The sequence below is a fragment of the Falco cherrug genome, chromosome 2, assembly GCF_023634085.1.
Source record: "Falco cherrug isolate bFalChe1 chromosome 2, bFalChe1.pri, whole genome shotgun sequence".
NCBI classification, from domain to species: domain Eukaryota; kingdom Metazoa; phylum Chordata; class Aves; order Falconiformes; family Falconidae; genus Falco; species Falco cherrug.
This window is the reverse complement of record NC_073698.1, coordinates 90,144,649-90,167,562: the sequence shown is the minus strand read 5'-3', so window position 1 is coordinate 90,167,562 and position 22,914 is coordinate 90,144,649. Positions and strand designations below refer to the sequence as shown.

The following is a 22,914-nucleotide window of genomic DNA, read 5'->3' as shown; positions in this document are numbered from 1 at the left end:
GCCTTGGAAGCTTCGTTCAGTTTCAGCTTTAACTTTCTTTATCTATGTTGTTTTACCAAGTAAAACTGCCTTCTGTAGAGGAACAGTTATAAAGACATTGTAGTCCCCCAGCTCCACAGTAACAGATATTGAGGTGTGGGAGACCCATTCTCTGTATGGAGGAGTCTACGAGGGCATGCTCAGGTATCCACTTGGCCTTCCCTCTCTATTTTCAATGAATGTGCATTTTCTGGCTGTGGTGATCTCCATGTCTTATATCTGTCTGCCTGAGCCACCAAGAGGAAAGCTGCCTGCTTGCTGCGAGCAGGCAGGAAGCTCAGCAAGTCAGGGCCATGGGCTGGGGCTCTGGCATGGGCCCTCAGCCCCAGGCACCAAGCTCTCCAGGAGCAGGAGCCTTAGCAACACTTTCACTTGCTCAGGGATTGTACTAGTCATGGAGGTCTGAATCAAAGTGGTGAAATGTGAAATGGCTTCTGGTACTGGTATGGCTGGAGTTTACTTTTAGAGGAGCTTTGCCACAAGGAGCTCATCAGACTCAGGAATTTGTTCCTTTAGTGACCTTTCAGAAGCCAGGACACTGTGCCTAAGAACCAAGGCTTCCTCAGCTGCCTTTATGAGGCTCAGCTTCATGAGGTAGCTGTGAGGCGTCTTGTGCTCAATTTTCTGGGTGGGTGGTGAGTTCCATCACTGTGAAAATAAATACACATCTATAATTTCTTTAAAAATAGAAATATGTAAAGATTTGGAATAGAGAGGGATTTGGTCTTGAGTAGAAAGTAGAGTGTTTTCTGCTTATGTTTTTTCTGTATTCTGCAGCCTACATTTCTGCCTATGTCTGCATCTCTTTCCCCCATATACTATAGAGCATAGGCATATAAGATGGTGACCTGCTTGCTGATACAGTGCTGGTTGGGCTCCCTGTTCAAGCAAAAGCAATTTCTCCCTGGAGAGAAAACCTGAAGTCCTGAGACGAGTAATGCTTGTGTTCAGGTCCTCAGTCCCTATTTCAGTTCTAGAGTGGTGTAAGAACGAGTCTCTGCCATGCCTGGTCTCAGCTGTAGCTAGACTGGGTCTGATGCTCACTTGTGGCTAGAAATGAAAAGAGATTTTTTCACATTCTGTTCATTAAAAAGAAAAAAAAGTTGCTCTGCAACCTTTGCTTAAGCAAAGATAACCTTGAAAATGTTAGATGAATATAAACTGATGCACGCAGAGGCTAAGGTCAGAAGTTGTCCCTTTCTGGAACGGGTTATTCAGTGTTTTGCATAAAACTGCCAAAAGAAATGCTGTGGTAACTCATACTGCTGTGACAGGGAGAGTTTCCTTGCCCTTTCCTAGGCTGTGGGGCTGCCCGTCTCTCAGTGTTCGGCACCAGAGATCTCTTCAGCATACTGGGCTTTTTGGGGCCATGGGACTTCTTCTTTTTATCAGCACAGTGTTTCTTGTTAAACCTGATGTTTTCCCAGAGCTAAAATAAAAACAACAGGAAAAATTTCACAGCAAGGTGGGTGTGCTTCTAGCAAGAGGTGGCTTGAAAGTGGGACTACAGGTCAACTGATGAGGAGCTCTAGGGGGGAGCAGTGAGGAAGGAGCTGAGGAAGGAGTTCCTACAAAAAATGCAACATCATGATTTCTGCAGCTCACTAACATTCCAAAGCCCATTCAAAGGTGACTTTTTCTTTGTGACATTCGAAATCCTTAGGATTCTGGTGCAAAATTTCTTTGGTAAAGATATCTGATGTAATTTCAAAAGGCAGATAAAGAGAATTTTGAGTTGGGTGCATACTTGGTTGGGTGGGGTGGGGTTTTTTGTTTTGTTTTTTATTTTAAGAGACAATTGTATCAGAGAACATAAAACATTGCCTGAATATAAAAGCATGAGGAGATAGTTTTCTGTAGTGCTAAAGATGTGTCCAGGCTTAATTCAGGTGCATGAACTATTACAGCTCTGTCAAAGGCAGCTTAGCAGCATATACCATGTGACATATATATACCAGCATGACACTAATGATGGTCTGTGTCTTCAGAACAACACTTGCTTCTAGCTTGTTTGAAGAGCAGTGTGAGGAGCTCCTAGCTGTCTGCGCACACCCCGTGGGGTGTAGTCATTCTCTAAGTGATCTACAGATGTGTAGAGGTAAATCTAGTGCAGAAATCCCCATGCTAGAGTGGACCTATTACTGCTGGTGTGGAGCTGCGATGCCACAGCTGGACGTAGTGCAGACCGAGACAGTTTGCATATCCATGCACCATCCTTCCTTCTGGTCCACAAGCATGATCCCAGCTCCATTGGGAACCTAGAGACCCTTAAAACTGATCAAGGAACTTTAGACAGTAATGGTTAGGTGTTAAATATACCTTTTGCCATTTGCGCTGGTCTGTTGTATAAGTGCATTTATGTATTGTATAATGACAGAGGAAGGCAATTACTGTGTGTCATGAAGAAATACATTTAATTTACAGAGCTGTGGTTCCGTTCATGAAAGACAGCATTTATGTCTGTCATTCATAATATTCTATATATAAAATAATGGAATCATAGTAATTGTCATACAGAGGTTACAAATGGAAAAAAGAAATTAAAATAAAATGGACAAAGGAACTCTTTTTCTTAGCAAAATTAAAGCAAAGCTGGCAGCAGAACGAGTTTGGAATGAAGCTGGCAGGAGAAAATATGAGTAAGTCTATTAATTATACTGCTGCATTGAACTAAAGAGTTACATTTGTGAAAGTATCACAGTGGATTTGTATATTTATGTATGTAAAACTGTTTCACATTTTCTGTGATTTAATTCAGTTATATTGCTAAAAAATTATTTTAAAAGCGAGATTAGTTTCAACTGAAAATTTAATTCCTGTGAAATTATTGTCACAATGCTTGAACCAATGATTGAGTCTTTGTCTTCCAGAGACCCAAGAAGCAAAAGGGATTTAGGACAGGAAAGAGTGACACTGATGCACATTGTTGCTTTTTCTGACTCTTCCGTGCCTAACAGTCCTACTAAACCTTTATGTGCTTTAACATTACGGTTAGTAATAATAATATTGTCTTGCTAGATGGTGGATATTAAGACTGAACATACAATCCCAACCAACAGTTTACTTAGAAAATTTTGTGTCCCTTTTCCATTCTGTTTCCTATGATGATAATGTAGGGTATGATGTTTTTAAGTGTACTAGCTAATATTTTCTTGTCAGGAAGTTTTCTTCAAGTGAGGCTTTGGTTTCAAAAGATGATTCAGAGAAAGAGGTAACAGCAAATAACCTGTTTACTGTTCCTTCTCCACCTTCCCACATGATGTGTTCCCAGCATTTGTCTTGTGCTAGTTCCAGCACTTTCTGGGTCTCTCCATGTAGTGAGTGATTCAGCTCACTGATCTGGTGGAAAATTAGCTGGGGAAAAACTTGGATAGATTTCTGCTATGTTAGTGAGCTAAGTGGTCTCCCAGAAATATGGTGGCAAGAAGCTGAGGCAGCCTTTGGAGACTGAGCACAGGCAGCATGAGCAGAAGTACGGACAGAGATGGGAGGAGCAGGGGAGAAGAGTGAGGACTAGGACATTTTTTTCCTTTGTCAGCACAAAGTTCTTAAATGGACTCAGCTACTTTTGAAACCACAGTGTGTATTTAACTGAAAGCAATTTTATGTGTATGTGATGGATATGTCTATTCACATAAGAAGTCACTTGGGGTTTTTTAATTTATTTTTTTCTTTACCCCTGGCATTAAGCTATTACAAGAATGGAGTGATAGCTGTATTTTCCATCTCCACAATCAATTAATTTTAAGCAATCAAAACAATTATTGAAATAGAGAGGGGAGAGTTATGGTGCTGTGTGAGGTCGTGGTTTGTGAATTGTTATTAAATGAAACACTAGCTCTGAAAATCTTGAAAAGACCACATAGTTTGTATTGTTGGGATGTGCAAATATAAAAGTTAAAGCCAAAGTTTAAAAATAAATAGTTTGATAATATAGCTATATTCTGGAGTATGAATTACAGCCAGTTCACTGCAGATCAAGTACTCTTGGAGATTATCATTTCAGGCCAAGTGTTCATTTTTGAGTTACCACTTCACTGTTGACTGCAGCTGATGGTGTGAAAATCCCTGATATTTCATGTGGCCCTTGCGTAGGAAATAATATATGTTATTAAGGTGGGCCCAGTCCATCTCCTACTCAAGTCAGTGGGTCACTTCCTACTGACATCTGTAGGACTGGGCTTTAGCCCCGTGATGGAACTTTTTAGTGTTTTACCAAGATCCATCACTCTATTTTCCTTCTTTTTCTATATGTAAAACCTAGATAGACGCAGTGATATCTATGCAGCAGTTTTACCAGATGGCTCTTGAATTGTCTGTTTTCAATGAAAAATGAAAAGACCAGACATGTACATAAAGGCTGAGTTAATCCTTGTAATTAAATGGAACATTACTCTGCTGTGAATGATTTTAGCTTTCAGAATGTATTTCATGCTAATTTTTCAGTGAATTGTAATTGTATTAATTTTTTATATTTTTAGAAGCTTGAAAATTATCTTCACAAAGTTATTGTGAGTCAAGTTGATCTACTGAAGATCCATCTCAGACTCATAAAACTTTGTCAGGGGTGAGCTATGTTTTGGGTTTGATTTTTTACAGTAGGTACAACATGTCAGTACTTGGTGTTGCTGGCAGGCCTACAAAATATCCAAATCATACTCTGATGGGCAAAGAAGACTCTCAGAAGGCTCACATCCCGAGTTTGGTTGTCAAGTGAGAATTTGACTAGACTGGAAACTGGGATGCTTTGTAGCATTGAAACACGTGTGTGTGTTCTCACGTTGGCAAGTTGTTAAGTCAAGAGTGAAAGATCGTTTATTATTTTGTCTCTGTAGTAAACTGATTAGAGTGCTCTCGTTGTGCCAGAAAGAAATACTGATGGTAAAATCCCAACTGTGTTGAAGTCAGTGGGGAAACTTCCATGCATAATCAATGGCAGAGGGAGTAGTCCCACTCTGGGTCTTCTGCCTTGGAGCCTGCTCTCTCTGGCTGCTGGGATAGAAAACAGTTATCGTGACTTACCTGAAAGCATGCTGCTTCTCTGCATCACCCCCTCTTGCTTTCAGTGGCAGGAAAGGAAGCCTGAGGTGACAAGGTTTCTTAATTTACTCAACAGTCTAAGGTAGGCTCAGTATTTAACAATAGCTGGGGGAAATACCCCATCCCCTCTTTTCTTCCCGTACATGTAGTTATTTAATATGCAAATTAGAGAAAGGAATTAAGTGAGCCTTTAGACCATAGCAAGTTGTGCACGGTGCGTTTGCGGCAGATTCGTGTGCAATTACCACATGGCTGGGTTCCTGTACATTTGTCACATTTCATTTGCTTCCCACCATGTGTGTGCATGCCTCCTGGAAGGCTGGTCTTTTAAACATACTTTTAATCTTGTCAAGGGGAAAATACTGACTTCATTATCAAAAAGCAAGCCAGTCATAGAAGTGTTTTCCACTTTCTTGTGCTGTATGAATAAGGAGTCTTTGAATGGATGTTAAATGTTACTCAAGTGAACAGAAAACATAGCCAAGGAAGCAAGAAACTTCCAACGCACAAGTTTAGAAACCTGCTCTTTCTAACTTTTCTATTGTGCCAATAAATCAGGCTGTGTGCTGGGCTCAGCTGAATGGGCTTGGATCTTATGCAAAGCCCTTGGGAGGAATCCCAGATGGAGGGATTCCCAAGGACTTCAGAGGGCTTCTTGTGTCCTCTCACGGGTTTTGCTTTGGCTGTAGGAAACAGTCCCATCCACCAGGAGCCCCATGTCCTGCACTGTTGGCATCAGGGAACACCATGGTGTGCCACAGCCTTCTGGCCTGCCACCCACACTTCCTGCCCTAAGTGCTTGCCTGGGCGGCTGTATGGGCCTGGACCTCATCCCAGGCTGGAGCCAGGGTGCTGGGAGCAGCTCTTCAAAAAGAGATGCTCTTGGTCCTTCAGATCAAGCAAGCTTATTCCTCTGTTACTCCCACACCGGTATGTTCTACACTGTGGAGATAAGGTGGCCCTGGGTCACTACCTCAGTAGGATCTCAGGAGAGCATGGCATACCTCTACATTTTTGGCTGCATTGTAGATACCATTAGGACCAATCTGAGACACACTCCTTTTCTGGGAGAACCTGTGGAGCGAGACATGGATTGCATGTGACAACCTTGTACCAGTGTGCCCTCCATCAGCTCTTGCTCTAGATCTTCTCAAAAAGGCTCCTGAACGATGTTATTTGTGAATTTAGTTGGTCTAGAAGCTTTGTAATGGTGTTTAAACATGTACTTATGTTTTCTAATAGAAAATTAACTTGGTAATGTAGTAACAACATATGTAGTTTTCTAAATTTTTGCTATCCTGCATGTCTGGTGGAACATTTAAGAAGGCATCAGAATTACAGTGCTAGTAAAGTGCCTTAGAGTTTAGTCATTACAGAGTCTATCATCTGTCTTGTTTGCTCAGACTTCTAAACCACATATATCGTGGTAAGAACTTATAAGTAACAAATTCAATAAAATAACATTTTCCTCATACACACACACACACATATCACAAGATACAGGCAGCTTTAGCCATTGATAAAACATCAAAGTACGAGGAACAGCATTATCTTTTGAGTTTACTTTCAAAAGTCTCTTTGAGACAAACTCTGTTATTTACTCGGGTTTTATATAGCCTTTATATAAAAAGAAAAATAACCTCAGTAGAGTCCAGCTATTTTTTCCTCCTGCTTGAAAATTTTAATCTCACAACATCAATTGTGAAAGCTGCAAAGCAAAAGTATGTGTGACCTGAGGTCAAGCTCACCTGAGGTAGTCTGTTTGGAAGAACATTTTCCCGTCTCTTCCTTTCCTAATGCAGCAGGACCTTGAGAGGAGTAAAGAATTTAAGTGTCACTAAAATAATAATTTTAAAAGTGAAATATTTATTATATGAGTATTTATGATATTATGTGATTATATATATTGAGGTCAACCTATGTCAGACCTGCCATTAAGGAACCTGGAGGATTCATCCTTACCCTTAGAGATGTTTGGTTAAGGAATAAGGTCTAAAAGGGACAAAAGCTGGCAGTTCCAAGCTGCTGTTTAGTGGGCTGCTGTGGAAGACAAGACTGAGATGGATGTGGCAGATATTCCACAAAAACCCCAAAATGTCCCTGTGGTGGAGTGGAGATATTATGTCACAACTAAGTACTAGCACCATGGGTTGGAGGGCAGGGCCCATCACTGCTTCTTTCAGTAAAGATGCGCTGCCAGATCTAGGCTGGTTCCATAGTCCTCTGTGTTTACAGCCAGTAAGGCATGAATTTATTTGCTTTTATTTAGAAGACAGTCTAGAAATAAAGAGCATTTTAAAAGGATATAATATAGCTCAAAACTAAAAATGTTCTTCTATGTGCCAAAACAAGATCAACAGCTTTTGATCAACACTGTACTGGCTAAGTCATTAGTGAAATGACATTGTACTGACACAATTATTCCTTACTTTTTTGTTAAAAACCACTGTTGATTTTTTTTGCCAGTTGCAGTATAAATTGTTTTTAAATGGTTTAGTCTTCATCGTATAAATTAGTTTTTAAATTATATCTGTTTAATCAAAATGCTAAGGGGCTCCACTATATAGATTCAACTCAGAGACTGCTTTAAGTGATTCAGGTGGGTACCCTGGAGTACATGCAGAACATTCGAGATTCACCAAACTTGTTCAAGCAGCTGGCTTAATGGAAACTAAAACTGATGAGTTTTGTTCTTTGCTTTCTCAAGATGAGTTTCAACTAGGATTAAAACACTGGAAATGGGAAAGGAAATTTTCCAGTTCTTTGCAAAGTTCAGTCAGCTGGACCTGACACCAACACCAGGAAAAAAATTAGACACTCTTGATTATATACAAACTTGCATATGAATTGCTCTCCCCTCCCCATCTTGCTTTTTACCCTGCCCCCAGGCATTTAAAATATCTGCTCTAGGTAGGCTTCAAATTTTAAGAAAGAAATTCAAATTTTAAGAAAGAAAAATTTAAGAAAGAAAGGCTGCTCTACCTTCTGGAAAACAGAAAACATTCTGTTGAGAGTTAATTTGGCACATTTTGTATTTTCTGTTCAGCGTTTGTCTTCCACTACCTTTTTATCTCTGGGGATATTTGCATGACAATGGGATCTTTCTTGCTTAAGAGATCATCTGCTCCTGCTGCTAATTTCCTACCTGAAGTTGTAATCTTCTGTTTGTGACATCTTAATTATCTCAAACATGATTGATTGTGATGTCACAAATGGAGTATTATGACTTTGGGTTGGAAATAAGATTGAGACACTTAAGGAGTTTGAATAAACAAAGACACCTTTCTTCTTGAAAAATAGGAGACAAAACAGTTTTGGTTAAATGGAGGAAGTCCTCCATCATCTTCCTTCTTACAATTGTGAAACAGACATTTCTAATTCTTGCTGTCATTGGAGGCCCAGTTGTATTGAGACGCTGTGAAAGGGGAGAAGGGGGCAAGGATTTCATTATGGAGGAAGGGGAATCTTCCCTTGAACACTCACCTCCTACAGCAAGAAGGAAATAGAAGTTGGCGGACCCCAGAGAAGTCCAGGCTCTGCTCACAGAGAGGTGAATGAAGGGTTGGTATGGCTGCAGTTGGTTTAAAGGCCATTCCATTTATTGCACTTCATATCTGCAATATTCGTGTGAGTTTAGACATCTGAGTTTGAAGAAGAAGTTTCTAGAAGAGCGTTTTTTGAGGGGTAGCGGGAATTCCAAGGAGAGTTTACATTTAGCATCCTGAAAACATTGTGGAAAGTGGAAGCTTTGTGCTACCCTAGTCCACCATGGCTTTAATTTATTCTATGGACTTGTCATATTTGACTTCTTGGTATGTCTCCTTAGCCTTTTGTATCCTTCTGCTCTTCAGTTCTGGAAATGTGTTGTTTCCCCAGAGATTGTGGGTGGCTGGGTGGCCTGCTTGTGTTTTTGTGAGGACATTACTAAGGCTGTTTATATGCTTATGCCATGATTTACAAAGTGGGAAAACTCATCTACAGCTACTATCACTTCACACCAGAGTGTTTACACAGATTGTGTGTAAACACTGGGACCAAGTCATGACTGAAAGTAGAAAAAAAGTGGTTAATGAAATTGAAGTGTCTTATTTTAACACCTTTACTGACATTAGGGAAAGTGAAAAGACTGCAAAGCAGAGGGATGAAAGTGGAGAACAAAACCAAGATTAGCCCTGTGGTTTTAGGAAAGTACACTGTCCTTCAGAAAAGTGTGCACCCATCCTCAGGTGTAAATGAAAGTGACCTTCAGTGGAAATACGCTAATCTGCACTTGCTGGGACCCACATTCATCCATATCTGTGTATCAAATCCATTTTAACAGGGATGTGTACCTGCTACTGCGCCATAGCAGAACAGTCTATTGCCTGTTGTCTTTTGGAAAACATTGTGGAGATGGGCATTTGACCGTCTGATTAACACAAAAAACAGTAAGGAAAATCAGCTGTTAAGATTTTGCACTCAAACACGTTGCTGTAAGTCTGCAAAAGCTCTGCAGGCAGCAACAGACCTACTGTGATAATCTGACAACAGAACCTGGACCCTCCACGTTGTGATGTGAAGCTTATTTATGGCACCAAGTTTATCTTGTAGGCAAGTTGGTTTGAAGTAAAAATTAAGATGCCTTCAGGGAGGCATAATAATACAAAGTGGAAATAGAATGGGAGAAAAAAATGTGCCATATTCTGAGAAATGGTTATATCTACCAACACTTTTTTTCTTTTTTTCTTTTTCAAAGGCAAAGGCAGTTATGGCAAAAGTTGGTTACCCTCAATTTATAATGAATGACACATATCTTAATGAAGACATCAAAACAGTAAGTGTTAGACTTGCAGCTTTCTTCTTTTATGTATTGCAAATTTTCTTTGCTCTGTTTCACTGCTATCTAAAATCAAAGCTCTTCTTTTGTTTGGCATGCATCTGGAATTCTTGCCTGATAATTTTTAAATGTTGAATTAAGTGTGCTAGCTGTCATGTTTGAACAGTCAATGCCAGTGTGTCTAAGTGAGATGACCATGAGGCCTGCTGGGAATAAAATATGCCTTCCTACTCTTAAGCATCTTAAAGGTTAAACATACACTGCCATAAATTTTGCATTTATTTATAAAAAAGAAACAACCCCCCCACATTTCTCCTCAAAGTAATGGTCTTCAAAAATACTAATGCATTTTTCCTCAGAATATCACAATTTATGATGCCCTATATAGGCTCTCCTTATCTCTCCAGCCTATGAATTTTATTTATGATTGTTGCTTATAATTATGCCTAGAGGTCGCAACCAATGTATAGGCCTACTGTTCTGGCTACAGGACACGGATACTGTGGGGGAGTCCTTCCTGACCCAGTTCAGCCCCAGACAGGAAGGCAGATGATGAAGAATAATTTATTTTACCATTTTTCAAAGGGGTAATTGTGGCATGCATGTGATGAATTGTGTTACTGATAGTCACAGGCAAAGTAGAATCACAAATTCAATCCTGAACTGGTAAAATACAAGCGTGATGGTCATCTTTGCCAGAGAACATGAATAAACACTAATCAGAGGCAAAATTTATTGAGGAAACTTTGAAGAACCAACTCTACCTGCCCAGTCCTTGTTCTTGGAAACAGTACGGTGGGATGGTGCTGTGAAGGCAGTGTAATGAAATTGGGGATGTGACCAACTTTATCACTCAGTGGATGGAATTATTTGCCCAGATAAGTGGTAATGTCTAGTGAAAAACACTTGTTAATCGTGGCTGCAAAGCTGTAGTTTACATTTGAAGTGCAACTTCTTCACAAGTCCCAAGCGTGCTTGAAACTGATGACTAGGATATAGTCTGGATTTATAAACGATTAACATCCCTTTTTCTTGCATGATTAGTTGTGTGTGTGCATGTGTGTGCTATTAGATTTGGAGGCTTATGGAAGGATGGAGCCCTATGCCTGTAAATATTTAATGTGTGAAACAGTAAGAAAGCAGTGGCAGAACCCTTGGAGGGCACAGACTATGAAGTATCTGTAATAAAATGTAGATTTTATTAAAAACTGAAAAAGGGGACTTTGTTGTATTTTTGAAAGTGGTTTTAAGATGTACTATTAAAAATAAAAGTAAACTTATTTCCTTCTGGAAAAGAGGCTGTCTTAATAATAGCCATAGAAATGTGCAGTCTGCAATTCATAGTTGGCTACTTCTGATTTTCCTCAGCTCCTCTCAGCACAGGGAAAAGCTTCTATGATGTTCCAGTCCCTTCCGTAGATCCATTCAGCCACTGTTTTTTAACTAAGTTCACAAAATACTTATCCTTCCTATCAAGTGTGACAATTTTACTTACTTTAGTAATGGCTAAAAAATTAGGTGGCTATCATGTTTAAAATAAAAGTTGTGATTGTTTTATGTCAGCTTTTGTTTCCTTGGACATACTTTAAAAATGCCTGTGCTTTATCTATACAGCTGAAGTTTACAGAAAGTGACTATTTTGGCAATGTGTTGCAAACTCGCAAATACGCAGCCCAGTCTGATTTCTACTGGCTTAGAAAAGAAGTTCCAAAAACAGAGTGAGTAGAGAAAAGGCAAATTTACATAATCGTCTAAGAATATTTTAAATTATATTATTTAATTTATATAATTAATGTTTTAATATAATTATATACACAGCCACATATGATACAAAAAGCCTATGGGCAGACCCCCAGTTATTCAGAAACTCCTGTGGATACTTTTTTGCTAAGTTCTAGGTATCCCTCTTCTGATGCACAGTAATCATATGCTTGCAGCTTAAACTTAATTTAATGAGAAAAGGGGTAATTGAATCTCAATTAAAAATGGATTATGTGTCTTGGTCACAGTTAGAATCCGGAATGGAACAGCAGGGATTTATGAAATAAATTTTCTACGAATGGAGCCATTAGTAAGAGATAATGTTATTGGTAATAGCAATCAGCATTGTTAGTTATCTGCTGTTGATAGCAAAGATATAGAATAAAACATAATTTAATTTACATATGTTGTTTTTATTTATTTGTAAACATGAGAGTGCAGATTATGTCATATACTGTCATAAAATCCATGAGAGAATCAGTCTTTTTTCTTACTGGTGGGTAATCAAATCCTTAAAATGCAAATTAAAACCTAAACAGAACTTAATTAGTCTAATCATGCTACTTAAAAATTACTCCTTCTACACACAGTCTTTGCAATCGATGCTGCTGCTTAGTTCCTGTGGTGGTATTTTCTTAGGGCTTCAGAAATTCCTACTCAAACTGAATCATGCCCTGTTTCAGGGGTAGCTCAGTGTTGCGTGTGAGGCAGGTAGAGGTTGCTAGCAGGACAGGCACAGGCTATTCCTGGTTAGAATGTTGTGATTTGGCCCCATATTTTCAAGGGGTTGTTTATAGCTTCATTTTAATTGTAGATTTTACCTTCTTGTCAAACCTTACTCTGATATTGCAATGGTTAATCCCAGGAGATGATTTTGTGAGCTTTCCTGCAGCCCTGGATGCCAGGGCTAGATCACAACCAATATATTCTCTTCAGACCAACAGTTTCCATGAAAGCAGTGAAATAACACTTGCCTCTCTAGCAACAGTGATCAGCAGCCTGCTCCTCAGGAACAGCATTGAGGCAGCAGAGCCCCTGGATCCTTGGCACGATGGGGAATCGCCCCTGTAAGGAAACAGGGTGGTGCGTAATCCCTGACTGTACGCATTGGGCTGCAATCTGAGAACGATCACATGAGTATGCTTAAGAAATGAAGGTTTTAGCTGATTGCCCACTACAAGATTGAACACTTACTCATGCTTCTTTACCCTCTTATTTCAATGACTACTTAACAGCAGCCCCCTCATCACCTTTGTCTTGCTTTTCTTGTTATTTCATGGTGCACGTTCTGACCTGGGGGATCCCGATTTGATTTTTGGTCTCTTTCCTTTGTCAGCACAGCTCTACGCTCTGCCTTCAGCAGGGCTGGAGGTAACCCCTGCCCGAGCCCTCGGTTGTAATTATTCTTGCTGGGAGATTGTTCTGCCTTTGCACCTGCTTGGTGATAGAAAAAGGCTCTGAAAGTGGTGTCACTGTCTGCTTTTGCTGTTGGCTGAGGGATACCAAGGCACAGAAAGTCATTGCCACCTTCAGGGGTTTTTTAATTTATTATAATAAACCAATAACTTCCACCCACCAGTCTGAGGTGTGTTGAATCTGGCCTTAAAAATATCAGCACTTGCCACATTTTAACTATCACACTCTACTGCTTTCTGATGCTTTCACTTCTCTTTAGTCTTCCTTTGTTTTTCTGTTGGTTTTTTTTTAAGCTTTTATATTTCATAGAACTCCACAGATCTTTCATTTACACTGAAGCTTGGTGCTAATACAAAATTACCCTTGGGGTTTTATTTTGGTCTGCTTCATTTCTTCTTTTGCCTAGTTCAGTAGCTTTTAGCATAGCATTTATATTTAGGAATTCATATTATAAGGTCTTCCAAGATATGGACTAAAAAGGATAAATAAGAAAACAAGTGTTTAAGGAAATGAGTTACCAGAAAGTAAAGTAATATTACCCCCAAAGGGTAAAACATTATATTCATTTAGCAGACAGTTCAGATTTCTCAGCGCTATCATTCTAAACTGGACTCATCAGCATAGTCAACTAAATGGAAAATCAAAATGATGGTTCACTCAAAGCACCAGGGAAACACCACAGAGGAGTTGGGAGATAAAACACAAAAGAGTTTGGTAAAGCAAGGGGGAATGTGGATATCAAAGTGAAAATCAGTTATTCTGTAAATTTAAGTTTTGTAATCAAAAAAGAGGGGGGAAATGTCCCCTAAAGCAGAAGTAATTATAAAAATTCTTTGTCCTCTGTTCTGCTCCCTCACTCTCTAGCAGTTACCTGCCTTACAGGAAAAAGGAGCATGGAGGAAGTCAGGCAGGGCACTGCTCAGGGCATCGATGGGGACACACACCTGGCCCACCTGGTACCAAGAAGCTGTGACAAGGCAATGGGGTACCAGAGCCATCTGCTCTGCCAATCCTGAGGGCTAGGACCCTGCCACGGGCACCACAGCAGCAGGAGGTGCAGCTTGCTGTCCTCAACACCTGCTTTGGGTGCCAGCTGCAATCTAACAGCTGGCTGGGGACATGGCTGTCATCTTCACAGCTGACTCTATCAAGCAAGAGAAAAAGTGCTTGGGTATCAGGAAAGAGACATACAAAAGCAGTTTGTGATGGGAGCTGAGGAAAATGTTGCATGAAACAGCACAGGTTGGATCAAGAGGGCTGGGTGGAGGAGGCAAGACTGGAAGGGGGAAGTGTGGGAGGAAGGGGACGAGGTGTGGAGGCAATTATAATAAGCCAGGTGAGACACAACTAGAGCAGAGGGAGGTGAAAGGCAGTGCGTGGGGAGGTGATGGCCGTGTGGAAGGGAGAGATAAAGGAGAATCAGGGTTTTAGTGGTGTTTGTTTATTCATCTGTGGTGCCATATACATTCATACATAGAAATATACATGCACATCTGTATGCATATATAAACTCACGTCCGTACCTTTTTAACAGCAATTGGATCTATCCTTCTTAATACTGATATCGTACTTCTAAAGAGCAAGGCATCAGAGGACTTCTTGGGCATACTGCTTCATTATTATTGATCTTTCTCTTTTGAAGTCAGGACATCTCTAAGATTTTTAGACCTGGCCAAATCTTTCTTCCTTTTCACTCAACTTCCAGTGCTGGAGATGGAAGCATCTAGTATCCCTATAAGAGGACACAGAGGAAGTGTACTATGAGAAGATTCTTGGGTGTCCTCCAGGACCTATTCCAGTTTCTTGACCACACACTATTGTTTATAAGCCCTGGATCTTGGTTTGCAGCAGGGGAGGGCAGCTCTGAGAGGTGCTGGGCTGGATGCCATTAAGGACAGCGTAAAAGCTCCTCCTGCAAAAAGGGGAAAGCAGCCATGAAAGACACCAGGCAGGCTGTTGTCTGTTGAAGAGATGCTGCTGGAGAGTTCAGAAATCCTGTGGGTGGACCTGCACTGGAAAGGAGAGGCTGGAAAGGAGCATCCTGGAGCCTTTTCCTGGTCTTTGAACCTTATCCGAAGCAGTGATGTGGCACTGGTGGCTGGGCCCTGCCTTATCATCCCAGTTTCTTGCCAAGCCCCAGGGGAGACAGATGGCAGCCTGGCCTGGGAGGCTAATCTTCTGTTTCTAAGTGGGGGAAAATGTATAAAACAGACTAACAATGAGAAGAGGAAATACTTTTTTGAAAGTCATCTTGAAGGTTGCCTTCCCTTTAGAAGTTTTTCTTTATAGTCCTTCCTTGAGAAGAGATTTGCTGTATTGCAACTTCATTAGCAACTTTGTACAGCCTTTTGCTTCTAACCAGCTTAAGTATGTTACACATTCATAATTTCATTTTCTTTACTTACGTGATTTTTTTTAAAAAAATTTCTACTTGGGATATTGGCCACCAAATTCTGCTCAACTGAGTGATTTCTTGTAACTCAAAAAGATGAGAGTACAAGCTGCAAATCCAGTTTGTGTGTTACAGAGAATTAAATAAATTACAAGCTTTTCCCTGTATTGTAAGTGTTCCCAGTTACCCCTCTTCATGACTGGCAATGTAGCACACTATACTTTTAACTCAGAAAGGAAGGTATCATGGAAAAAATTGTAGCTTAAAGAAACACAAATGTAAGAGAGTATCTGTCCCACTTGCTACCTCAGTGCAGATTTCAGATTTTATGTCTACAAGAGAAATCTCAAACTTTACAAGTGTCAGGTCTGCTGCATTAGGTTTTGACTGCTGCAGTAGTTGATAGGTAGTGCTATAGGTCATGGTTCAAAGCTGTCCCTTGTTCACATGCTAATAACAAATGGGAACAGTGTAAACAATTCTTATTTTTTTAAAAATTTACTTTCTAATTAAGAAAAGCTTAGAGTTTGTTTTGCCTGTCCTTTTTTTATATCCTTCTGTTAATACATCAAATGCACTGAAATTGTAACTGGACTTAAAGCAAATGCCCAGGCTGCCCAGGCAACCTGACTTCAAACAGGAATGACAGTGCTCTTTCTAAATTTGCTTTACCTTAAAATTTAACAGCAATAACTATTTATTACGGACCTTCATATAGTAATTTGGTGTATTATTAGTTAAGGTCTGTCACTGAAAGTTCAGTCATTTCAAGGAGCTCGCTGAAAGAGGATGACAGATAAGAGGTGAAGTTGTTCTGCTAGTCTGAGTGGAAGCAGTCTCAGTTATTTCTGCTCTGTTGTGGAAAAATGCTTCCTAAATCTTTTTGAGAGTGGCTCAGAATGGTACAAAAAAAAAAATGCTGGAGTGTAAAAATGCTCCTTCCTGAGTGTCTAAACGTCAAATATGAATGAAATTCAGGAGTATACTCTGCTTGTCACTAGAGAGCTCTTGTTCTTCCTGATTCCTCGGTACAGCTGCTAAGTCTCCTCTTCCTAGCTGTTTAAAAACACAAAAAACTTCATATAGGGTCATTCTTGAGACCTTTTTATGAAAGAGTGACTTGGAAAGAACTTAATTCAGTTTTACAGTGAGAAAATCAAGGCTGCTGTCCTTCTTGGGCTCCTACTAAGTTCAGGAAACAGGATGGGCTCTGTTGTTGCAGTGGTAGATCATGAAGAAAGAAGCGGTCTCAGGATGGAGATGTTGTGATGAGCCTTAGCAGCTAGTCTACAAGCTGAGAGTCTATGAGTTCATAGGCATGAAAGCAAGCTGTCCCTTGGTACTTGGTAGCTGTGGGCAAAATGGCAACAGCACTTGCAGTTGCTCTCCAGCAGAGTGAGGTGCTCCTGTGGTGACAAGTACATGCATGGCTGGTTAGCTCCTCACCCGATAAAACCAGGTGTAATCTTATGCTATTAGACAGATGTCTCTCGTCAGTGAAGAGATCTTTAACCACTGCTTGTGGTGGTTCCTATCTTGAACTAGCTGGCAGTGAGCCCCTGGGGCTGAAGCAGCAAAGAGGATGGGGAGAAGAGCAAAGCACATTAGTCTGTGTTGAAGTACCTGTTATCTGTCTCGGGCCCTTGATCCTGTGACTGGAAATGAGAGGCCCTGTAAGACACTTGCTCTAAGATTTGCAGAAAGGGAGGGTTTGTTGTTCCAGAAGCCTTTTTCATGCTTAAAAGTTGCTGTTTGGGAGAACAGAAAGGCCACTGTAAGTAGAACAAGTCAATAGGGTGAGGTAGAAGCCACAATGCTTTGTGTCTTTGTTCAAACTTACAGTAAAATCTAAATTAAAGTACTGAGTGTTTCAGATGGTCCCTTTCAGATAGGTTCTCTCCGTGTCAAAAAAGGGACAGAGTCCTCCAGCGCTACTTCTAAGCCTGGAGAGCAGGTCCCATGGCACAAGTGACTGGCTTTCGTCCTTCAAAACATTTCAGCTGATTGGTGCTGTGAACAAACATGAAGTTGTAATGTTATTAATTAACCCCCTTAATTTTCCTTTATACGCCCACCATAAGCATTCTTTCTTCAGTTTTCCATTATCTCACTACATTACCTCTAACATTTAATCTCTTTATTATAGAGGAAATGGAAAACACGCTGGAAAACAACCTCCTCCTGCTCCTCCCCTTCAGAATCTCCTAGTAAACAAAACAAGGAGAGTTATCTGTGGCAGTTGGAGCCTATAGTGTGATGGATGGTTAAGATATTTACATGTTATCACCCTTTGCTTTCATTGGTTAGTTTCTCTAGTTGCTGCATTGTAATATAAGCTGCTCAACTTCGAAGATGAGAGAAGCAGATGAATTTATTGATAACAGACAAAATGCTGCCACTCTAAAGCTCTCCCCTTTGTTATATGGTTTATGTGAGGACATCAGTTGCCAGAAAAACAGTCAGGATAACTGATTCATTTGGTGGTGCTTTTTAAAGCACGGATTGTGTATGTGAATGTCACTGACATTGCACATTTTCCATGTTCTGGAAGATCTTCCTTTGTCTTACTCTGTGTTTTGCAGCTCCCATCTCTTCTCTTTGAAAAAAAAAAAAATCCAAAGCAATTGCATTGCATTCATTTGGCTTTACAAAACTTCCAAACCATGTATTGCTAAAGATGTCAGGATGTTCCTGCTTGGACATTTGCTGGAGTTGCTTCTAATTTATTGTGAATTAACCACTAATTCTCATAATCTTCATTACTTTTCTTATATCTCAGTTCTTCCTTATAAAATCATAAAGTGAAATCTTGGACTCATTGAACTCAGAGTTCCATCTGAGAGGATTTGCATCTTGCTGAAGCCAGTTGAGATTTTTCACTCATATGGGTGAAACCACTGTCAATATAGTTGAGCTTAGGCTAAGCAGATTTGTAAATCCTATTTGCTATTCAAATCTAGGTTTCCCTCCAGTATGTATGAGAAATTTAACTATGAGAAGAAATGCTAATATTCCTTTTCAAATTTGTTTTGCCTACATTTGTTTATAAGCACACTGATGGACATGTTCATTGTGTAGGGTACAGAATGTGAAGCTGTTTTGAATTTAGGTTCCTGGAAAGCACCTGTGCATGTTGCTGGTATCATCCTAATTGTTCAAGTAGCTGTTCAGCAAAGCGCCTGAAGCCACTTCACTCATTTCAAAATGCTCTCCTCTAAATTCAAGAGGGAGTTTCTCCATACATGGTTGAAAGACACCTAAGAGAGTTTTCACAGCTGCTGTCAGCATTGCAGCTGTGAAGTTGGGTGAACTTCAGTTCATAGCATGGCAGACCTCCCAAGCACAATGGTCACTTAGAAATAAAACAGATTAGGTAATAGGAAGCTTAACAATCGCTCCTCTCGAACATTCATTGACTGTATGCACTTCAAATGAAGCCATTAAACAATAGATTTCAGTGTTCAATAAAGTGTAGGTAGCATGTGTTGAAATGGAGAAAAACTTTAATGTATCTTAGGTCTTAGACATTTTTGCTTCCTTCCACTGAGTTCACTTTTTATCTTTGCTCATTCTATTCAAAAAGATGTGTAAGTGTACTGACAGCCAATTTCTTTTGCTCTTACTGCAGGTGGTTTACAAGCCCAACTACTGTAAATGCTTTTTATAGTGCATCTACCAACCAGATCAGTGAGTATCTGACTTCTGAGCCTCCTTATAAAGTGTCTGTTTGGGAAATTTATGTATCAAGCTTCAGATAATATCTGTACAGTTTCTGTGTTTGTGAGTGAAAATCAAAAGCTCAAACCTGGTAATTCAGCTGAGAGACATCTTAAGTGAAAGGATAGTTCTGGAAAACCAGGGAGCCCACAAATTTGAATTACCGTTCCTTAATGAGTTACCCTGTGTCAGCTGAATTGCAGTGACTGCTTGTGTGTGTATGCTGTCCATTGCAAGTGTTAGCTTAAATCACTTTTATTGAAGCTTGATGTTTCTGTCTTCTGTTTTCTGTAGCAAAAACACGTGTACACATGCCTCCATATACAGTGATAGCAACTCAGTCCCCTACTGTTAACAAATACGTAGCAATAATCGTGACTAGAGGAGACTGTGATATAGACCAGAAAACCTAAGAAGTGGTGTCCAGTGGATTTGTTCAATACCTTCAAGGACAAGGAATGGTATCTATAGTTAATTTAAAATTCTTACCTGTATGGTTTGATGATATCTTGTATGTACAGTACAAACTGTCTGATGCAAATTCTAGTTCTTGGTGGTTTTTAGAGTGCATAAGTCCTGATTTGGAAGCATATGAGGTACAAGAGCAGAGTTTTTCAAAGATGTGTATGGATTTGGATATTCATTCCCATTTATTTTAATGTGTAGAAAATCTTATTGGCTTTAAAAATCTATACCAGTGTTTTTGTGTAAAGCACTGTTATCTTTACCCTGATGCCTCTTTGCTCCTATTAGCTTTGGAAGTTAAGTCAGCCTTCTTGTTGTGTGCTGTCAGGGTCTGGAAGGCAGCTGCCATAACTTCTGTGGTCTCAGTCCCCAAGGACAGGCATGTCAAAAATCGTTGAGTGACTCCTTTTTCTCCTGCATCTTGTTTGGTCACAGAAAGTAGTTTTTGAAAGGTACAAAATTAATGTATCACACTGAAGAGGTTGTAGCAGAGGGCTGGCAATCCGAGTCTGCTGGCATCTGCTCCTACCAATTTCTGTAAACAATTTTTCCCTTCAAACCACTCAAATTCTTTGGTGTTTAAGTGAGCTCATTTGTAAAGTGTGTGTGATAATTAGGCAGTTCTTTTGATTAAAATTAGTTCTAGACCTAGACCGCTCTACCTTAATTAGAGGGCTGCCGTCATTAAGTAGCCCGTTTATGTTGATGGTCTGAGGGAGCACTAGAGGCAGACTTCCCTGAGCTGATCCTGATGAACTGAGCACTGGCCACCACTGCTGCTTCAAACGTATTGTGTGAATGGAGAGGAAGCCTGGTCAGTGCCCAGTGAGAACCATTGCTGTTATGTCTTCTTTAATATTGGGTCCTTTTAGTTTCAACAGTGTTCAGCTCTCTCAGCCTCTTTGCCATGGCACATTAGAGAAAGCTTTAATGAGAGGCTGGAGTCGCTGAAGCTAAATTTCACACTTGCTGTATCTAATGGTGTCACAAAGCAGAGAGCTGTCAAACGTAACCAATCAGTCATGGGTGTAGAGGCAATTGTGTTTTATATCATAACTGCTGACCTTCTTATACTGCTGGCATCTGACCTTGAAGTTTTGATAGTGCTGCTCACTGTCCTTTTAGGACTGTTCCTAAGAGGAGAAGGATTTAGGTGGCTCTTTCTGAACAAAACCCTCTTCTGCCTGAGAGAGAAGTACAAATGTAATCATACCCTGAAAATGATGTGCAATACAAGGGAATACTCAAAGAAGGGCACAACGCAAACAGTCTTCCACTGCTGGCTGGTGCCTTTTGCAGGGGAAGAGGCCCTATGAGATGTAGGAGGAACATGCTGAGATCTGAAGATGCTGATAAATATTTGACACATCACTACTGAGTTCCCATTAATGCTACTAAGAAAGAACTGCGCTGCAGGAGACTGAAGTTTGTGAGCCTATGCATACTCATATTGTGTGAAGTATCCACCGGGCAAATCTTGCACCCAGTGGTTATTACCTTACTGCTTTGCAGCTATATTTTCAGTAGTAACCAACCCAAAGTTCTGCAGAGACTGGTGATATGCTACAAAAACTGTGGCCTTTTTAAAGACCTAGTTAAACAACAGAAAAAAAATTCTACAAATGAGAGTCATTTGAGAATAAGAATTAAGAATGAACTCTAACAACTTAAATGTAAAGTTGTGATAGTGCAAGCTCACAAGGATTTTGAGTACCAATTTTTAAGAGCATAAGTACTACTAATAAAACCTTTTTTCAAATACACTGAAAGAGGAGACTCTCTAAGATATAAAAATAAAATATTTTTTTGCGTTGAAAGCATTTAGGAAGTTCTTATCCTGGAAATTTTTCTTGTGAGAGGTAAGCCCCCGAAAGTATTTCAAGTTTAATGCCAATAGAAGGTACTTTAGAAGAAATTCATAAAGTGAACTGTGCAAATATAAGGACCAGATAATATTATCTCAGTTATTTCAAAGGAACTTAGACAAAAAATTGCCAAAGAACCACCAGCTTTGATGTATTGCTTATCACTTGTATTGGCCTTAGCACAGGAAGAATAGGTGTGGCATGTGTTAAATCCTTTTTTTCAAAAGAGAATCCAGAGATCCACATTAAAAGCCATTCTGGCCCCTATGTGAAGGAAACTCGTTGTGACCACAATACAATGAATAAGAGAGAATGAATAAGCATATGATAACTGTAATGGGGTAGAGTCAATGTGACTTGGTTTTTGCTTTTTCTTTTAGAAAATAAATCATGCTTTTTTAGTCTATTAGTGCTTTTTGAAATTCAGAAAGCCAGTAAATATGCTTGATATACTGTATTAATTACCATAGAACACTTTTAATGAGGTTCTTTTCCAATGCTATTAACTGGAAATTGTATGGAAAAAGAAAGAAAGTCCTTTCAAAAAGTAATGACTGATTAGAGATAAGAAAAGGAGACAGGAACAAATTACTTGTTTTCAAAATAATTGGAGGGGCATGTTATGAGGATCTGTGTTAGCAGATGATCTGGAAAAGGGGGCATTCTGTTCTGAACAAAAGGACAGACACATAAGCTCAGTCCAGGAGGACAGGTCCCTCTGCTGCTGGTTGCTGGAAGATAGAAAGGTATACTAGTAGAAGATTACCTCACAGATAGGTGCCTGATGCTCTTTGCCTACACATCTATTACTGGTCACTGCTAAAAATAAAAGAATGAACCAGCTAGGGTCTTTATCTGCTTAAGTGCACCTGCTCTTCAGTGAGCAAACTGCTTTTTAGTGTGTTCAAGGCCCATGTTTTTCTGCTCCTGGTAAATGAGTTTACTAAGAAGGAGAATTTGAGAAATGAGAATTTTAAAATGGATTACAGAAATTGTTTCTGGAAAGCAGCTTCTACATTAACTGGAAAATACTTGGTTCCAAAGTTGATTCTAAAAATTAAGACCATTCAGTTTGGAAATGGAAATGTATGGGGTGATGTTATCAGCATAACCACAGCAACTCCAGACTTGATTAGTCACTGAAGTCTTCTTGAGAGTGTTTGGAGAAAAAGCAACATCAGTGCCTTGAACCATGGATTCTGGACAGGAGCTATCATAAGTTACCTGCAGAAATGGAGGAGAACATGGAGGTCCTGATCACTTGTGAACTTCAGTAAGGTATTTTTGCTTTCTGCACTCAGGTCACAGAGTGGTTTTTGACACATTCCTGATGGAAGGATTACAAATTCTTCTGTCTCTGTAGTCTGTATTGCTGACATAAGCATTAAACAAGAAATCACTTC

At 39.8% G+C, this 22,914-nt stretch overlaps 1 protein-coding gene across 1 annotated transcript in view; it reads left to right on the top strand.

The window, feature by feature from the left end:
* PHEX (phosphate regulating endopeptidase X-linked) overlaps positions 1–22,914 on the top strand; it is a 115,215-nt gene that overhangs the window by 66,039 nt on the left and 26,262 nt on the right. The window contains exons 13-15 of the mRNA XM_005443058.3: positions 9,815–9,892; positions 11,510–11,613; positions 19,093–19,151. Of these exons, the coding sequence (XP_005443115.1) occupies positions 9,815–9,892; positions 11,510–11,613; positions 19,093–19,151 (241 nt within the window). The remainder of the gene's footprint in view (positions 1–9,814; positions 9,893–11,509; positions 11,614–19,092; positions 19,152–22,914) is intronic.